The sequence below is a fragment of the Oncorhynchus mykiss genome, chromosome 8, assembly GCF_013265735.2.
Source record: "Oncorhynchus mykiss isolate Arlee chromosome 8, USDA_OmykA_1.1, whole genome shotgun sequence".
Lineage (NCBI taxonomy): Eukaryota > Metazoa > Chordata > Actinopteri > Salmoniformes > Salmonidae > Oncorhynchus > Oncorhynchus mykiss.
Window position 1 is genome coordinate 33,680,906 of NC_048572.1, and position 18,889 is coordinate 33,699,794.

General features: G+C 43.5%; 2 protein-coding genes across 6 annotated transcripts in view; one reads left to right on the forward strand and one right to left on the reverse strand.

The window, feature by feature from the left end:
• Positions 1–4,463: 4,463 nt before the first annotated feature.
• On the reverse strand, positions 4,464–8,147 carry LOC110529832 (F-box only protein 16). The gene is made up of 8 exons (XM_021612410.2): positions 7,937–8,147; positions 7,514–7,691; positions 7,399–7,434; positions 6,807–7,013; positions 6,371–6,535; positions 6,037–6,299; positions 5,675–5,768; positions 4,464–5,181 (listed from the first exon to the last, which is right to left on the reverse strand). The coding sequence occupies exons 2-8, from the start codon at positions 7,655–7,657 to the stop codon at positions 4,930–4,932; spliced, it is 1,161 nt and encodes a 386-aa protein (XP_021468085.2). The 5' UTR covers positions 7,658–7,691; positions 7,937–8,147; the 3' UTR covers positions 4,464–4,929.
• Positions 8,148–8,308: 161 nt separating this feature from the next.
• Positions 8,309–18,889, forward strand: part of fzd3a (frizzled class receptor 3a) — a 30,422-nt gene continuing 19,841 nt past the window's right edge. The window contains exons 1-2 of one of the 5 annotated variants that reach the window (XM_036985360.1): positions 8,309–8,720; positions 9,594–10,200. In XM_036985360.1, the coding sequence (XP_036841255.1) occupies positions 9,907–10,200 (294 nt within the window). In that variant the 5' untranslated portion in view covers positions 8,309–8,720; positions 9,594–9,906. The other 4 variants (XM_036985362.1, XM_036985364.1, XM_036985361.1 and 1 more) reach the window with 4 other exon arrangements.

Below are 18,889 nucleotides of genomic sequence, written 5' to 3' on the forward strand. Positions count from 1 at the left end.
TCATTCCCTCCAACTTACTGAAACATATAGAACATGTACCTTTTACTTTGAAAAATGAGTTGGCTATACTGTAATTTTTGTTGGAAGCACAAATTGTGGATATACCTTTCAGCCTTACGAACTGAGCTTGGCAAGCAGCACTTGAAGAAACAAGCACTCCGGTTGGTTCCTATGAGGGAGCGGGCGAATGAAAGGAGCTTCATTGGTGGTTCGTTGTCAACAGAAGCTGAATTCCGAATTGATGTCGAACCGGGTCCCAGATCACTTTGCGCTGTCTTCCTAACGCCTGTGGTGGTTCAATGTTGGCAGGACGGCACAAACTGACCTGAGACCATGCTACCCAATCCTTATCCATCTCTGTAGATCGGGATGATTGGATGGGTGTAAGCAATATGGCGCAAATTCCACCTAGTCTATCAGAAGGCAAGGGGAAGATTGTTCAAACCTATCAGATCTACAGGAGTGCCTGTAGGGACTAGAGGTTGGTTTGGAATTTAGCGAGGGGAAGCATCGGTGGGGGGTGATGGCTTTCATTTTGAAGTGGTTTCGGTAAGTTGGCGGACGTTGTTGTGCTTCGTTGGCAAGGAAGTGACGGTGCCATAAGAAATAAACCAATCAACCAAATTAATTTTTTTTATTTTTTATTTTACCTTTATTTTACTAGGCAAGTCAGTTAAGAACAAATTCTTATTTTCAATGACGGCCTAGGAACAGTGGGTTAACTGCCTGTTCAGGGGCAGAACGACAGATTTGTACCTTGTCAGCTCGGGGGTTTGAACTTGCAACCTTCCAGCGCTCTAACTAGTCCAACGCTTCAACTAGTCCAACGCTCTAACCACTAGGCTACCCTGCCGCCCCAAGTGTTTGAGCCTGTGTGGCAGGAGGATGAGGATACAGTATGTCGTTTAGTTTTCTTTATTTTTCATGTATCAGGTGTGTTCCTTTTTGTATCTAACAGAAGTCCATTGCTCAAAGAAGCAGCTTTCAATACAAATTAAGTCATGGTTATTTTTGAAGTGACACGCAGTGGCAAAAACAATTCCTTCCTTTTTTTAGATCTCTACTCTGGTAGTAGGATAGCGGTGATTCTGGTGAGCCTTTTCTCCTAGTTGTTCTCCTTTATCCTCTTTAAGGACGAGTAACGCCTCCGTCTGACTGTGGTCCCATTCTCTATCCTCCTACCTGAAGTGTACTCGTTCCCTCACCGTTGGTGTAAGCGTTGAAAAATGTACTCGCAGCAGTCATCATTTCAGTACACACAAAGTACCATTCTGTCGAATAAGGCCTTGTCGCTCGCTCCTATACTCTTACGTACATCCGAATGTGCAAATATATTTGTGTCACTGATTTTGTTTGGAGGCACTCCAAGATTAAATCTACACTCCATATCTTGGTTTGATGATTGATTAAATATGTCAATTTCAGACTGGTGTTGACCCCTGTGTAATTTGTGTTGCCCTTTTTTTGAGTAGTTTGTGTGTGTGTGCAGCATTGTTTCATGCTAATGAACATTGACCAAAGGGGCATTATAGGAGTATTCTCAAAGCTCAATCAGCATGTATACACTGATGTCTATCTTTTTGACTTGGTTCAGTGGTGAATAATATTCATCTAATTATTAACAGGAGAACGATATTGGAAAGTTATCTACAAAATGTCAGGATTGTGAGTGGCTTTTGTTCTGGAAATATGTGGTGTTCTATGGAATTGGAGAAACGGTTGTTTGGTAAAGGTCACAATCGCTTGTTATTGATTTTTTATTTTTTTTAATGACTTGGAAGAAAATCTGCGTTAACTTGTTGTGCTGCTGTCTCGATCCTGTCTGTCCAGACGTATGTGGAATTGAAGCTTTTTTTTTTATGATAGGGAAATGCAGAGATGAAACCATTTTAGACTATGGCTGTTTACACAGGCAGCCCAATTCTGATGTTTTGCTCAATTATTGGCAATAGAGCTGATTTGGTCAAAAGACCAATTTAGTGGAAAAAGATTAGATTTGGTCTGCTGGTGTTAACGCAGCCTAATTGGCCTATGTCATGTTGAGCAGCATGCAAACAATTAGCCTGGTCCCAGATCAGTTTGTGCTCCTGCCAACTGGCATGAGGTCATTGTCAAGCCAAACATTTCACTTGACAATGAGTGGCAGGGAGTTGGCATGATGGCACAGACGGGCACTCGGGCTACTAAACAATGGCCAAGCCTTTACAAATGTGTCCTGTTCATATTTTCCTTATTAGAGAAACCCACAACCCTACAACCGTCAATGGGCTTTTTATGCTAGACTGAAGTAGCCTGTCTTGTGCCTTTTCTTGTCCCGAAGTCAGCAATAGTCACCGACCTCAGAGAATTATGAATTAAGTGTATGTAATTCTACAGTAAATTATTAGGATCCACAGTGTTAATGTGAAATGAGACGAAGGGCTATTATAGAGTTTTAAAATCCACACAGTGAATATCTGTTTGTCCATCCAAGCTTCACTAAAATCCTTACTCAATGCATCTCTGTAACATTACTCATCGTGATAACATGCAATGCTACTAACAAACGTTTAAGAAAAAAATGAAACAGGTCATAACCTCCACGGATTTTGACATTCATGTTAATTGTTTATTTTCTATATTGTCTGGTGATCCATAATGCACTTTGACAAGTGTGAGCCATACTTTTTGTGTGTGATGGATGCAATGTATATATGCAATGGATGAATACTGTATGTGGTGGACCTGTCAAATGTCAAGCTAAATGTGCACCATACAAGCCATATACTGAGGATGTTTCGAAGGTTTAATTCCAAAAAAAGATTTCCATCAAACTTCTATCAGTATTGAACTACACAATGTCTTCAGCACAATACATGTTGTTGTTATTATTATTATTATTATTATTGTGTGTTGTATGCAAGCTGTGTTGAATATTGAGATATTTGAATAGTAGTTGGATTTGCTTTAACTGACAATACTTTTTAATGGTTTGGAACGTTGGTTCAATGTTTCTTATAAATGGCTTTTGCTTTATATTGAATGGATGTGTGAACCGAAAATTAAACTGGTACATTTTCTGCACCTGGTTTTGTCGTCATGAATATTTTATTGACATTTTTCCATACCAAACATCAAATTATATAGTCATGTCCATAGATTGTGTTGTCATAATTCAACTTAGTGGAAATGTACGTCAACATGATTTGATGTAAAATCAAGAGTACACTTCTCAGTTCCATCTTCCCAGTACTGTTTGGTTGAACGGCTTCTCTTCTGATTCTCACTACTTCAGTATGTATAGTACTGTTATCAGTATTGTACGTCCTCTGTATTCTGTACCAGTGCTTCTCAACTGTTTTTTTTCTCCGGGCCCAAATTGGTACCCGTTGTCTCGGTCACAACCCAATATTAGAACTAAAAAAAGCCACCTGGAGAAGTATTTGTAACGCTATATTGATGTAGCAATGTATATGACAAGGTAACAACGTTCCCACATGTTCTATTGTCAATACTAATTTGACCCATGATTGATAAACGTGTGTATGCTAACTGGTTTGAGACCACAAAATCAACCAAATCTGCTAAATAGCTCGATATTGAGATACATTTTTTTTTAAATGATTTCTACAACCTTTACCTGGCTTTCGTAGTTTAAGTGCAGACTGAAGTCTTTTATTCGTCACCCCAAAACAATAATTGTATTTAATCAGACACCCGCGACCGATTTCTAACCACTCGACCAATGTTCCTTCTAAACTGTGCGCGCATTTCCTCCAGGACTGCTGCGCAGAAGAAATGCAAGAGATTGAACTTCACTGAGTTCGCCCAATTAGTTTGCAATATATAGATCAACGTTTTTTCTGTGATCGAATCAACATATCAGCCCCTTTTCAATGCAACAAACCTAATTTTACAAGATTGAGTCTGATTTTGTTGTAGCCAGAGCGCATGGAGTAGAGTGAATGCGCTTTTCAGATCTGAGCCGCCCGTGTGCACATTTCTTGATATTCTTTGCTAGTTAGCTCACTTATAGATAAGTATAGGTCAGCAATGGGGCGTTCCAGCTTCCTACAGAAGCACAAAACGTGTAGGCTACATTTCAACATGTCTTTAAAAAGTCAGTCTGGTAAAAAGCTTGTCTTAATTAAAGGGGCAGAGTTGTATTTTGAGACAGGCTTGAATATGCAAATAAGCCAATAGGCAGAGGGGTAGCGTACACTGTCTAATTCTCTGTATGGTAATAATTAATTGTTATTTGTAAAGGGGTTTCTTGCATCATACAACCCAAGGCAATTTACAGTCACCTATTTGGCCCATTGTCTAAAACTGTATGGGTACAGCCTCAGTGCTCACTGTAAACGCGCGCCGGAAGTTGCACAAAATTCTCACAATGTTGAAGTTCCTGCTCACAAGACCAAAAATATGCTCAGCCCCCCCCCCCCCCCCCCCCCCCCCCCCCCCAAAAAAAAAAAACTAGAGGGAACATTGGTCAGACTCCAGTTGAGCACCGCTGCTGCGGGACAATACGGACTGTATAACATGTAGGCATGCAGAACGTCTGTGCTACAGTACTAACGTGCTCCACAGGGTGGCGATATAGTTCACTCGTCTGATCCACCACTGGTCGCTGGTATCCTCCGTCCCTCAAACAGTGGTGCTGCTGAAACCTCAAACCATGTAAGTCAATTATACATCATACATGATACAGAACATTCACGCAGTGAAAGAAAGCATTAATTGAGTAAGAATGTCATGTCACGTGTTTCCTTGGACACAAGTTTCCTTTTTGATGGAGAGCTCATTCTGTTAGTTCAACCAAGAATGTACATTGAAAGGATTGGTCATCTATTGTCTTACTAGGCGTGGTCCTGTGTGTCCTGTGCGATGGACAGATTTAAGGAAAGTAGGAAAGAAGAAAAGGAGGAAGGAAGGGAGGGAAAGATGTTTCTAACTAGGAGTACTCCTGTTTGTCCTCATTGATGCCCTCAGTCCTTCCTGACTGAGCCTGGGCACCGCTGGCCTCACAGGACTAGGTCGTATCCCAGCGTTCCATTGGCTCGACCGCGACAGGCTCTTGGCTGTTGCCTTGGTGACAGGGTACTCTAGGCTCTGTGTGGCCCATTGGGGGCGGAACCGGTTCTGCTTCTGCTGTCCTGCTCCAGAACCCGAACCTGGAGTCAGGTCCAAGGACAGGAACATCTAAGAGGGAGAAGAACAGATGCAAACTATGTATATTTTGATGCATGCCTACATGTTATACAGTCCGTATTGTCCCAATCTGTGTGTGTCTAAGTTGCAAGATGACACGATATGTGAAGTCCTCTTATTGTATTCTGTAACAATATATTTAGGTGTGTTTTCTCTTTTAGTTTGGTATTTCGGCTGATAAAATGTGTGGTATTTCTGTAAATGGAAACACTTAGAATGTTCAATGACAGTGTTCCCTCTCCTCCTCCCCTGAAGCAGCAACAGCGTTTTTGTCCTCACTCACACACACACACACACACACACACACACACACACACAGAGAGAGTCCCCCTGGGTAACGCATTTACATGAATTTCCATGTGAAGTCTGTTCAATATGCATTATGTCTCTTGGTGTGTGTCTCCTGGGAATTCTAAGCATTCCCTTGGCTGTTATCCAAGACAGGGTCTTTCAGACTGGTCATATTCTGATGAGAGGTGCTTACCAATGACTTTGCCTTGCGCAGTTTATAATTGAATGCAGACAGCTCTTTCTTATTTTCATTGTATGTGTTGAAGACCCCTCTGCTCTTCACTTTTCTGGAAAACAGACCTTTGTCACTGGAACACCAGGCCAAGTTACATTGGAATTCATAGGCTGATTTAACCAATGTCTGATTGTTCAATTCAATATTATACTTTATTTATAGCCTCAGGGGCAAATAAGAGTTGATTGTGCTTTCATTTGGGAAGGAATGCATTGGTTTGGTAAATGCTTTGTATTTCAAGACTGATGTACTTTTTACTACTCACACACACACACACACACACACACATACTAACTACATACTAGAGGAAGTGGTCTTACGCTTGGTGGGCGTGCTCTATGGGGTCCAGATTTTCCAGATAATTGAATCGCACGGTGTCAGTGGGGTGTCTGTCTGCACCCCTCCACGGGGGTAGCCCCTTCAGCTGGGACCCTCCTGACCACCTCGTGGTGCCGCCACCGCTCCTCTCTTGCTGGACGGGGTGTGCGGATCGCACCTCTCTGAGGAAGCTCTCTGATTGGTCAAACGTCACACTGTTTATGGACGTCACCTCGGGGACAATGAACTCCTGCTGTGATAGAGTCTGAACACACAGAAATGGTGTCTGTTCCGTGCAGGTAGTTTTATACACTGTCCAGGCCCCCAGTCACTCACCTTAGGTTTGCCGATGTGGAGCTCCAGTACGGTCTCTATGTAGTGTCTCTTCCAGACCCCATGTTCAAATGGTGTGGGAGCAAAGTTGATGCACCAGCCCAGTTTAAGACACTTGGGCATCCATTGCTGGTCCAACTCAACTATACCCTTCCAGTGCCAACTCACCTGCCAACACAGGTACACAGGTACCGCTAAAATGGGCCAGGACATGTCACACATTTAAGTGTTGTAATGTGGTGCCTAAAAGCATATGTATGATGCTGAAATGACTGGGTGAATATAGCTAGGAACCTATTATTATAGAATGAGAGAGTGTCTCAATTTAAAATAAAATAGCTACACAATCTTCAGTCACATAACTTGTTTACTGTTCAATTTCTGCTACATATATGAACAAGACCAGAAACACCCTTGCCTACCTCCCTACTGTACCTACCTGTGCACACCTGCAAAGACTCCTGGGGTCGAGGAAAGAGAAGACATAGAGAGAGAGAACTCTGGGCAGGACAGAGGTGAAGTCTAGGTTCTCTTCTGGAACCCTCTTGGTCAGGTTCTGACGGAGGAAACGCAGCTGGCCCACTGAACACCGCGAGAAAAAGTCCTGTAGAACCGCCTTCCTCTGGCCGTCGCTCCACTTGTCAAACTAACAGACACACAGGGATGGCATCAGTTGATCTTAAGTGATGTCATTTATTTTTTAATTTAACTAGGCAAGTCAGTTAAGAACAAATTCGTATTTACATTGAGTGGGTTAACTGCCTTGTTCAGGGGTAGAATGACAGATTTTTTTTATCTTGTCAGCTTGGGGATTTGATCCAGCAACCATTTGGTTACTGGCCCAATGCTCTAATCACTAGGCAACCTGCCGCCCCCAAACAAGCACCTTCTTCAGATGGGGGTAAATAAAGTAGAAAAGCTGTAAAAAGATTGCTTATGTGGTTCTGGCTGCATTGTTGTATGTCTAACCTATTCTCCATGGTTAATATTTTAGCAATTTTTAACCTTCCAATTTTTAGAGGCCCACTTACCCATTTTCCCAGCAGGTTTCTTCGCTCTTCAAACACCTAAAGGAGAGAGATGTTTAATCTAAGTAGAAGATTACATTAAAACTGGATTATTATAAAGATTAGAGGTCACCTTTACATTGTTATTAGACAGCTGGTGGTTAAGAGGTGTCCAGGCACTCATTTTGGTCTGCATCTTGGCCGAGGTTAGTGAGGTCATCTTGGCCGAGGTTAGTGAGGTCATCTTGGCTGAGGTTAGTGAGGTCCTCGGTGCAAAGGACATCTTTCAGCTGCTACAAATCCGCAACAAGTCAGATCTGTGTGGAGGGAGAAGAAGATTGCATCACCTGGTAGATGCATTGAAGTGAATCGTCATTGTTTAGGGCTATCGCATGTGTATTTATTTGCGTTATTCACTCATTAAATTAGAGTAGCTCAAGCAGTCCTAGTCAGTCAATGAACAGTCACATAAAACCTACATAAGATACCTGTACAATTACTAGCTCTGCTTTCTCTATATTACAGATGTGGATGGTCCACTAGACTAGTGGAAAAGTCCTACCATCAATCTCCTCCGGCCTATGATGCATGAAGCAAGCAAGCATAGTTATCATCCCAATCACGAATCCTCAGTGTTATGTATTCGTATCTTGTCCATAGGATTACCAGTACATGTCACTTTGTTCTTCAAGCGCTCGTACAGTTTACCTGTTTCCATAGTAATGGGTGTACTGTGGGGTGCACCTCCCCCTCTCCTTCTCCACCCAACGTTGTCACCGTCGCCGCTTTGCGTAGTCAAGAGCAACGACATGAGCGACGCAAACACCGCTTGACACACAAGGGTGGCGCTGTTGCCACCGAAATGCAATTCGCACACACAAGGTGCGGCATGCATGTGGTTTCAGTGGGTACAATGTCACCGTTCACAATGTTGCAAATCACGCAGAGCATGTTGCACACACGATACGGATTTTGTCTAGTTTGCAACACATTTTGCCATTCAGGGAGTTTGATGACTTCATAGCCTATATTCTCCACATTTTTCTCACGTCTTTCCATTTGTATTTTATTCCTTGTAGATGTAGGGCTTCAGTGCGCACAGGTGTGAACCTCATTCAAACCAATCATTTTGTCATTTCAAAACTGAAAAGGCAAGCATTTGAGTTCAGTTGGCTGCGCGTCTGTGTTTAATGCGCGCTCTCGCTCTTCGAGGCCATCGGTTGTAAACCTGCTGGGCGAGGAGGAGGGAGAGAGGGAGCAGGAGAGGAGTGGGCTATTCACTCATTGTTACGGCCTCGAGGAGCGGCGAAGACCCCAACACGTGAATTAATCTTCCCGACAGAAAGGTAAAATCGTCTTATTTTATGATATATTTCTGGCACTCCCCTAGATATTTTCTGTTACAGAATTGCGGACACATGTATTGGCAACACGGCTGGATCGTAGTAACGTTAAATCATCGGGATACGCCTGGAGAGATTCAGTTTAGGTCGACTAGTCACCATACGGTCAGTATCAGTTGAGATTAAGTAGCCCAACCGTCATCTTTTGTTCTGCTTCATAAAATGTTTACTTTTGTCGGATAAAATGTGTTTATCCACCAGGCGCTGTCGGAGGAGTGACCAGCTGCCTTTGACATATATATACTAATATAGTTTCATGTCATCACTGTTGTGTCTATTTACCGGTAGTTTTGTAACATGGTTCTAAGCATGTAATGCGCAACAATCCTGCCGAAGACGCCAGTAAATGCTATTACGCACAGTCATTTGCCTACAGTGCAAGCCACTATCAGTATATTCAATTGTGAAATGTCACATATTGTTTGAAATGTTTCAGGGGTTGTTTTTACGTGTCATATTTGAAAGTGCATGGTCTGTTAGTGGTAATGGATGCTGTGGAAAATAGGTTCTGGCGAATAATTATCTTGCAACAGGGTGTGTGCGTATTTAAAGAGACAATATATAATGCAAATTGCTATAACTTTACTATTATGGTGCCGTTAAGCTACTACAGAAATATAATTGGTGCACTAATTCACTCATTCAATATCCACCCACATACCAGATTATAATCCCCATGAATAGATAATAAAGCATCATTTCTCATAATGTGCCTCTTAAAATATTGTGTTAAGATGCATCATTAATTGTAGTCGCATTTGCAATTGTTTACATTTTGTAAACATGTATTATCTCCCCTCTCTATTCTCCCCCCAGATCCCTTGACATCTACACTTATTGCAGGGATCCACTCTCTGATCCTAATCATTGTTCATATTCTGTGTATAAGCACAGCGACCTGGTGAGAAGTGGTCCAACACCCAACGCCAGGACTCATGGTCAGGTGATGGAGCTCCTATGACTCAAGAGGGAGATGGAAACAGCCAGCCTCAGCCATGGCGTCCATCTTGGATTATACCCACGCACACAGACTGTCACTCTCTGAGACCAGGAACAGGACCAGTCTCTCCCCTGACTGTCAATTACCTGTACCACGCGTGAGCTCTCTCTCTTGCGCCAACCTTTGTGAATGAGGGTGATCATTCGGACTGTACCTGTGTCCAGCCTGGGTCCCTCCTTACCCCTGTCCCTGACCCTGCCTGCGGGGACCATGGGGCTCCTGTGGGTGCTGTGTGTGTCCATGCTGATGGCTCCAGCAGTGGTGGTAGAAGCCATCCCCATGGAGTCTGCTGCTGGGAGCCACAGCATGTTCACCTGTGAACCTATCACCCTGCGCATGTGTCAGGGCCTGCCCTATAACTCCACCTTCATGCCCAATCTCCTCAACCACTACGACCAGCAGACCGCCGCGCTCGCCATGGAGGTAAACACTGACTCACTGTTTTTCATGTCTTGCTCTCTCTCTCTTGCTCTCTCTCTTTCTCTCATTTCCAGGCTGTATCACATCCGGCCGTGATTGGGAGCACAATTGGCCAAGCGTTAGGCCGTCATTGTAAATACGAATTTGTTCTTAAATGACTTGCCCAGTTAAATAAAAGTGAACAAAATATATATCATGTGTCTGGATGAAGAGACACATGCTGCAACTGTACTGTCCTTATCTGTGCCAGACTCTGTGGTCTGTCTGCCCCATGGACATCGTAACAGTAGCAGACAGTGCTACCATGGATAATGGAATAACCGGTAATGTTGATAATATCAAAGTGGTAGCCTACTTTTAGTCGGCTCCTCTAGCCCAGGGGACTGAGAATATATTACAAAAACATTATGTGATAAATTAACTTTTAACATTTCTTTTGGGGCCATTTTTAAAACCATCAATTATTAAATGACTCTGTGAAATGAATTGTGTGGTGGTCTAATCTGCTGCAGCAACCTGCTGTTTCTGCTGTGACAGACAAGCCAACAGCAACTAGAGACGATTTCAAAGTCATTTCTGCTTTAAAGACTATAAAAACCCATTTTATGTAACAGGCTTTGCTTCGTGGGCTTAACATTTGGCTAGGATCTAGATCCACTCTGCTGAAGTGAAGTGAATTAACAGTCCTGTTCATGATACGATGTTGGATTCCAGCCGCTGCCCGGATTAAGCTGGCTGTACAGTGCATGATTTACCCATGTTTATTGTTCTAATTCCGGTATCTATGGAGCTGTAACACACTCACACATACAGTGCATTCGGAAAGTATTCAGACCCCTTCCCTTGTTCCACATTTGTTACGTTACAGCCTCATTCTAAAATGGATTTTAAAAAAAAAATCTTCATCAATTTACACACAATACCCCATAATGACAAGGTGAAAACAGATTTTTAGAAATTGTTGCACATTCTTTTCAAATAAAAAAACAGGAATACCTTATTTACGTAAGTATTCAGACCCCTTTGCTATGAGACTTGAAATTGAGCTCAGGTGCATCCTGTTTCCATTGATCATCCTTGAGATGTTTCTACAGCTTGATTGGAGTCCACCTGTGGTAAATTCAATTGATTGGACATTAATTGGAAAGGCACACAGCTGTCTATAGAAGGTCCCACAGTTGACAGTGCATGTCAGAGAAAAACCAGGCCATGAGGTCAAAGAGCTCCGAGACAGGATTTTGCACAGATCTGGAGAAGGGTACAATTTTTTTTTTCAGCATTGAAGGTCCCCAAGAACACAGTGGCCTCCATCATTCTTAAATGGAAGAAGTTTGGAACCACCAAGACTCCTCCTAGAGCTGGCTGCCCGGACAAACTGAGCAATCGGGGGAGAATGGCCTTGGTCAGGGAGGTGACCAAGAACCCGATGGTCACTCTGACAGAGCTCCAGAGATGTGGAGATGGGAGATCCTTCCAGAAGGACAACAATCTCTGCAACACTCCACTAATCAGGCATTTATGGTAGAGTGGCCAGATGGAAGGAAGCCACTCCTCAGTAAAAGGCACATGACACCCCGGTTGGAGTTTGCCAAAAGGCACCTAAAGACTCTCAGACCATGAGAAACATGATTCTCTGGTCTGATGAAACCAAGTTTGAAACCAAGATTGATGGTGCCAGGTACAGTGAAGGCAGCATAATGCTGTGGGGATGTTTTTCAGCGGCAGGGACTGGGGGACTAGTCAGGATCAAGGGAAAGATGAATGGAGCAAAGTACTGAGAGATCCTTAATGAAAACCTGCTCCAGAGCACTCAGGACCTCAGACTGGGGCGAAGGTTCACCTTCCAACAGGACAACGACCTTAAGCACACAGCCAAGACAATGCAGGAGTGGCTTAGTGACAAGTCTCTGAATGTCCTTGAGTGGCCCAGCCAGAGCCCGGACTTGAACCCGATCGCACATCTCTGGAGAGACCTGAAAATAGCTGTGCCGTGACGCTCCCCATCCAACCTGACAGAACTTGAGAGGATCTACAAAGAAGAATGTGAGAAACTCCCCAAATCAAATTTTATTTGTCACAAGCGCCGAATACAACAGGTACAACCTTACCATGAAATGTGTACTTACAAGCACATAACCAACAATGCAGTTCAAGAAATAGAGTTAAGAAAATATTGGCTAAATAAACTAAAGTAAAAAATGTAATAAAAAGTAAATAGTCCATGTCAACATTTGATAACTTGTTCAGCAGTCTTCTGGCTTGGGGCTAGAAGCTGTTAAGGAGTCTTTTGGACCCAGACTTGGCTCTCCGGTACCTCTTGCCGTGCAGTAGCAGAGAGAACAGTCTATGACTTGGGTGACTGGAGTCTTTGACAATTTTTTGGGCCTTCCTCTTACACCGCCTAGTATATAGATCCTGGATGGCAGGAAGCTTGCCTCCACTGATGTATCGGGCCGTACACCCTACCCTCTGTAGCACCTTACGGTCGGATGCCGAGCAATTGCCATCCCAGGTGGTCATGCAACCGGTCAGGATGCTCTCGATGGTGCAGCTGTAGCATTTTTTTAAGGATCTGGCAACCCATGCCAAATCTTTTCAGTCTCCTGAGGGGGAAAAGGTGTTGTTGATCCCTCTTCACAACTGTCTTGGTGTGTTTGGACCATGATAGTTTGTTGGTGATGTGGACACCAAGGAACTTGAAACTCTCGACCCGCTCCATTACAGCCCCGTCGATGTGAATGGGGGCGTGTTTTTCCCTCCTTTTCTTTTTCTCCTTTGTCTTGCTCACTACAGGTGTGCCAAGCTTGTCGCGTCATACCCAACAAGACTCGAGGCTGTACATTTGCAGACATTTCTAAAAACCTGTTTTTTGCTTTGTCATTACGGGGTATTGTGTGAAGATTGATGAGCGATTTAAAAAAAATATATATATATACATTTTAGAATAAGGCTGTAACGTAACAAAATGTGGAAAATGTGAAGTGGTCTGACTACTTTCCTAATGCCCTGTACTGTACGCACACACAGAGCTGGCGGCTATAATGCATGAATGTGTCCTTGCTTTTGACTGTTGAGTGATCCTCTTTACAAGCTTGATTGTTGGCATTTGAACTCAATCAGAGAGCAGCTGCATTGCCTCGTTAGGTGAATCTAGTGGCATGTATATCTATCTATGTAGATTCATCTATCCAGTACTTAGCAGGTTGCTTCCTTGCCTTTCCATCCCCCTCCATCCATCCATCTGATCCATCCACCCAATGCTCCATGCCACCCAACCCCACTCTCCACCACTACCCACCTCTCTCTGCCCTGCTCTGCCCACTCAGAGGGGCAATGGAGGGGATGATACTGAATGCTGAGCCCTGTCCGCCCACTTGTTCCTATCCTACTATTAGGGGACTGAGATGGAGGAGGCAGAGAGGGAGAGAGGGAGAGAGTGAGAGAGAGAGGAAGAGAGAGTGAGCGAGAGAGCAAGGGATATGTGGGAGTTATGTAAGTAAACTCTGCTCTGAATGTGCCCTGGCCTCGGGAGATAGAGAGAGGCACTACATCCCATCTGCACTAAGTGAACCCAGCTTATCCCTTTTAAATATCCCATGCCATTCCCATGCCATTCCCATGCCATTCCCTGTAGTATTCCCAAAGTATTCCTGAGATCCCGACCTCAGTTGAAGGGGTTTAATCAGTTGCTGTTCATAACCCAAAGCAGTTATTATTATTTGGCTGTAAAATAAATACACAAAAACGACCCTAGATGTGAACCAGTTAGCAGTGTTAGCTTGACTTATAAACCACTGTTATTTTTTTAGCCCAGGTTTTTTTTTTGACACTTGTTTAGTTTGAATGTGCACTAAACTAAGGCTTTTGGTTAGAGACAACAGTTCAGTTTGATTAGACATGCTTTCACCAGCATGTCTCTGTTAGTCGCATTCAAAAGCTAGTTTGATGTTTGGAAAACACATGAATCCCAATAGATGAGGAAGACTGCGGCTCCAAAACGCCTCTCTATCTCTATGTCCATGTTGTCTCTTCATACTAGCCTTGGCATGGCCGACCGGTCCATGGGAGAATACCAGAGCCTTTAAGAAGAGAAAAAGCCAAATGAGGATTGACAGTTGATTTGAAAGGGAATTAGGTCCACCCAATAGCCATGATAATGATGATGAATGGCTTGTAGCGTGGAGAAATTGTGACTTGGACGAGAACCAATGGCTTCCTTTCATCCCTGTCTGGAGAGAAAACCCTCAGAAGTGGTGTGCCTTTTAAAGATCTTCATGTCTTTTCCTTCTAAGTGAGGTTGGGGCTGGGAAATTTGTAGCATAACTGGCTAGCCCTTGCCTCTAGAGTAAAAAAAAACGCTCAGTATCTACATCCCCCAAACCCCAACCCTCATTTAATCATTCTCCAGTATAGTGTTTTTCAGTTTGGTTTCTGTTTTTTGGCTCTGTGGTAGCTGACCATTTGGTGCACAAATTACACCTCTCAAAATAAGCTCCCAGTCAGTCAGTCGTTGGGGATTGTTGTGGCTGTGACTGACCTCAGTATAACCCCACTGCTGAAGTGGGACAGCAGCCTGAAGACTGGGAATCTGCTATTTCTGTGCCATCTTCTGTGCTTGCTAAGAGAGGGAGCTTCGGTGGTACATCTGTATGGAGTGATATTAGTGCCACCTGAAATTTCATATGAATTGACTCATTTCAGATTCAATTTCTGATGGGACTAGTATCACTCCATAGATCTGACTGGCATGGGTAGAAAGAGAAAGGAGATAGATAGATAGATAGACTATATATACATAAGTATGTGGACACCTCTTCAAATTAGCTGATTCAGCTATTTCAGCCACACCTGTTGTTGACAGGTGTATAAAATCGAGCGCACAGCCATCCAATCTCCATAGAGAAATATTGACAGTAGAATGGCCTTACTGGAGAGCTCAGTGTCTTTCAATGTGGCACCGTCATAGGATACCACCTTTCCAATCAGTTCATCAAATGTTTGCCCTGCTAGAGCTGTAAGTGCTGTTATTGTGAAGTGGATACGTCTAGGAGCAACAACGGCTCAGCCATGAAGTGGTAGGCCACACAAGCTCACAGAAAGGGATCACAGAGTGCTGAAGCGCATAGAGCGTAAAAAACGTCTGTTCTCAGTTGCAACACTCACTATCGCGTTCCGAACTGCCTCTGGAAGCAGCGTCAGCCCAAGAACTGTAGGTCGGGGGCTTCATGAAATGGGTTTCCATGGCCAAGCAGCCGCACACAAGCCTACGGTCAACATTTGCAATGCCAAGCATTGGTTGGAGTGGTGTAAAGCTCGCCGCATTGGACTCTTGGAGCAGTGGAAATGCATTCTCTGGCGTGATGAATCACGCTTCACCATCTGGCAGTCCGATGGATGAATCTGGGTTGGGCGGATGCCGGGAAAACGCTACCTGCCCCAATGCATAGTGCCAACTGTAAAGTTTGGTGGAGGAGGAATAATGGTCTGGGGCTGTTTTTTAGGGTTCGGTCTAGGCCCCATAGTTCCAGTGAACGGAAATCTAAAAGCTACAGCATACAATGACATTCTAGATTCTGTGTTTCCAACTTTGTGGCAACAGTTTGGGGAAGGCCCTTTCTTGTTTCCGCATGACAATGCCCCTGTGCACAAAGCGAGGTCTTGCCTTTTACCAATAGATTATTGAATCTATTGGTATAGTATGGCTGACTAAATGTAATATTTATGAAACAATAATGAACAAATAATAGTTTAATTATTATAATGAATCATTCCCCCATGTTATGCCTTTTGTCAGTGTTTGACATGTGTATCCTCTACAGATAAGGTTTCTGTTGTATATAAATCAGAAACTCCGTCCGTCCGTTGTAAATTCATATAAAAGGCTGACTGTGGTCTCTGATGACCGTCAGACACACGTGCACAGTATGCAGATAACACATGGCTAGTAGCTAGCGAGGGATGTACGATACATGTTATGGTCTGATAAACCCAGCTCACTCTGACCCAAACCCACAATAGACCTCTGTTTTATTTAATGTCAAACATGCTGTTTATAAGCTCCAGACTGAATGGAATCTCTCTTTCTTTCTCTCTTTCTCTCTCTCTCTCTCTCTCTCTCTCTCTCTCTCTCTCTCTTTCTCTCTGTCTCTCTCTCTCTCTCTCTCTCCCTCTTTGTCTTTGTCTTTCTCTCTCTCTTTCTCAACAACAACTGGTGTGTGTGGTTAATAAACAGTAATGTGAATAACACGGCCGGCTAGCTGAAGGAGGAGGTGGCCCATCCTTCTCTCCCTTTCTCTCCTCTGCCATATCTCAGTCTTTTGTCCTTCGCTCCCACCCCTTCCCCCATGCGAGGTACACTGCACGGTTGCCTGGGAAACGGGTCCCAATTGTGTCGTTAACAAAGGGGCAAGCTTTCTGTGGCTCTCAGGAGGTGGTCCCCGCTCGCCGCCCTCTGACCCCTGCTGAACACACCACGGCCCCATCCTCAAACTAGTCCCTCCGTCTGTTGGTGCATCAGCCGTTGCCCTGGCAGTCAGGGTAGAAATGCAGAGAATTGAGCAGAGAGGGGGAAAGGAAGGAAGGAGCAGAGAGGGAAAGAGGAGAACGCGGGAGTGGATGGATGGAGGGATAGATGGGAATAGAAGATAAATCCAGTAAATTGTGAGACTTCTTCCAGATATTTAATAGTAGTATATCACTCAGATCAGTTGTCTGTGTAGATACAGTACATTGTTGATTGATCTGTCATTAATTCTCTTATCAGTGATTTAATTTGAGTCATAAATAAGCTTTACCGGACCGGTCATGAAAAATATGACAAATAAATATGACAAATATCACACAATCATCAAAGTAGCAATTTGTTTTTTCATTTATGTATTTTTGAGGGCAGCCATTTCCAGGTGGCTTCATATAATTTGACCACTTTTTTGGAGATCCAAAATCTCTTAACTAGCCCCATAAATACATAATCACATTACAGCGAGTTGAAATTGCATTATCATACTTATCCTCAGGGCTAGAACAGCATTTGACAGAATTGTATGTATTACACGCTTGAGCCACTTACATAGTAACAGTGGAGTGAGGGGGCTCTGGGGCAAAAGCAGACCAATCTCCGCCGTGCGTACGCACGCACTCACACACACACACACCCACACCACACACACCCACACCCACACACACACCCACACACACCCACACACCCACACCTCCACAGACACACACACACACACACACACACACACACACACACACACACACACACACACACACACACACACACAGCCAACCTCTGGCAGACACACAGCAGCTGTTTCTAATGTGACTAAGTTACCATAATCCACTGTTCTGTTCCAGAGCACACAAGACAAGACGTCTTACATTTGTTTGGGCTGCCATGTGGATAAAGATAGACACACACACACACACACACACTAGGGTTGAATGGCGGAACCGGTTACTGGGATTTACCGCCAAAAAAACACTCCCTTTTCCCGGGATAAATAACTGCGAGAAACCAGTACATTATAATCCATTATGTATATGAACAGCATGGCGTAAAATGGAACTGTTAAATGATATGTGAAGTCTAAATCTGTCTTCTCTACGGCCTCTGCATGATGAATCATCAACGCTCAGGGTGGGGACAGACAGCCCATCTCAGTATGGAGCGCAGCTCACAAGGCATGTAGACCTATAATCTCATTTTGGTAACTTTTATTCTTGTCACAGGTAGGCCTGCATTTGCTGCAGCAGAGTCAGTAATATAAAGAGTGAATGTGCGTCTAATTCACCCATCGCCGTCTGGCTTTCGGGGGTCACCTTCTTTTCTAATTGTAAAAATAATTGTTTTTATATTGCAGCTGCAGAGTTTTAACTCGAATACCGTTGCTTTAAATCAGTGTGCACACACTCTCTCACAGTCTTTCCCTCTCTCCAACTCCATTCAAATTGCATTCAAAATAGATAATCCTGTTCTAGATTGATATATAGCCCTATGTACAGATGTTGTAGCCCACCTCCTTCAGGTAATGCATTCAATGCAGTATTAGTCTTATATTCAGCTAATTAATGATGGGTTCTGCATAGTAAGCTTCTAATTTATAGCCTCTGTCTCTTGCGCAATACGCACGTAATCTGCTGGCCTCTCTCCTTAATGCTCCTTAGCTCTTGGAGTCCCGTGCAAGAAAAGCTAGACCAAATTTTTGTTTGCGTTTCTTCTACCAATAGACTATTCGAAGAGGGACGAAAGCGCTTTGTTTGCTGAATGTGAAATACAGCAGCCCAATAGAACTCACCGGTAGTTTGAAGGAAGAGCGAACGATCGATGGCGGTAGGCTACAGCGGTTATTTATTCAGACCCATAACACTTCAGTCTTCACGAAGAGAAGTGAAAGCCTTCTGCATCTAATTCTAGTCCTATATTATTGATGGATGTCATTCAATTTCTATAGAGAAGGACAACAAAACGTATTTCATTTCACTTTTGGAAGCGAGGAATGAACAAAGCAACAATAGAGAGAGAAAGAGGAGGAAGGCTAATAACATTGGGGGAAATAGTATGAAAGGTATATGTGCCAGCCTACCAATTATACAAATAGGCCCTATTATATTTAAAAATTAAGTCAAATTAAGTCAAATTTGCTAGCCTATACTTGTAACATTGTAGGCCGCATGTGCTGCACCAGAA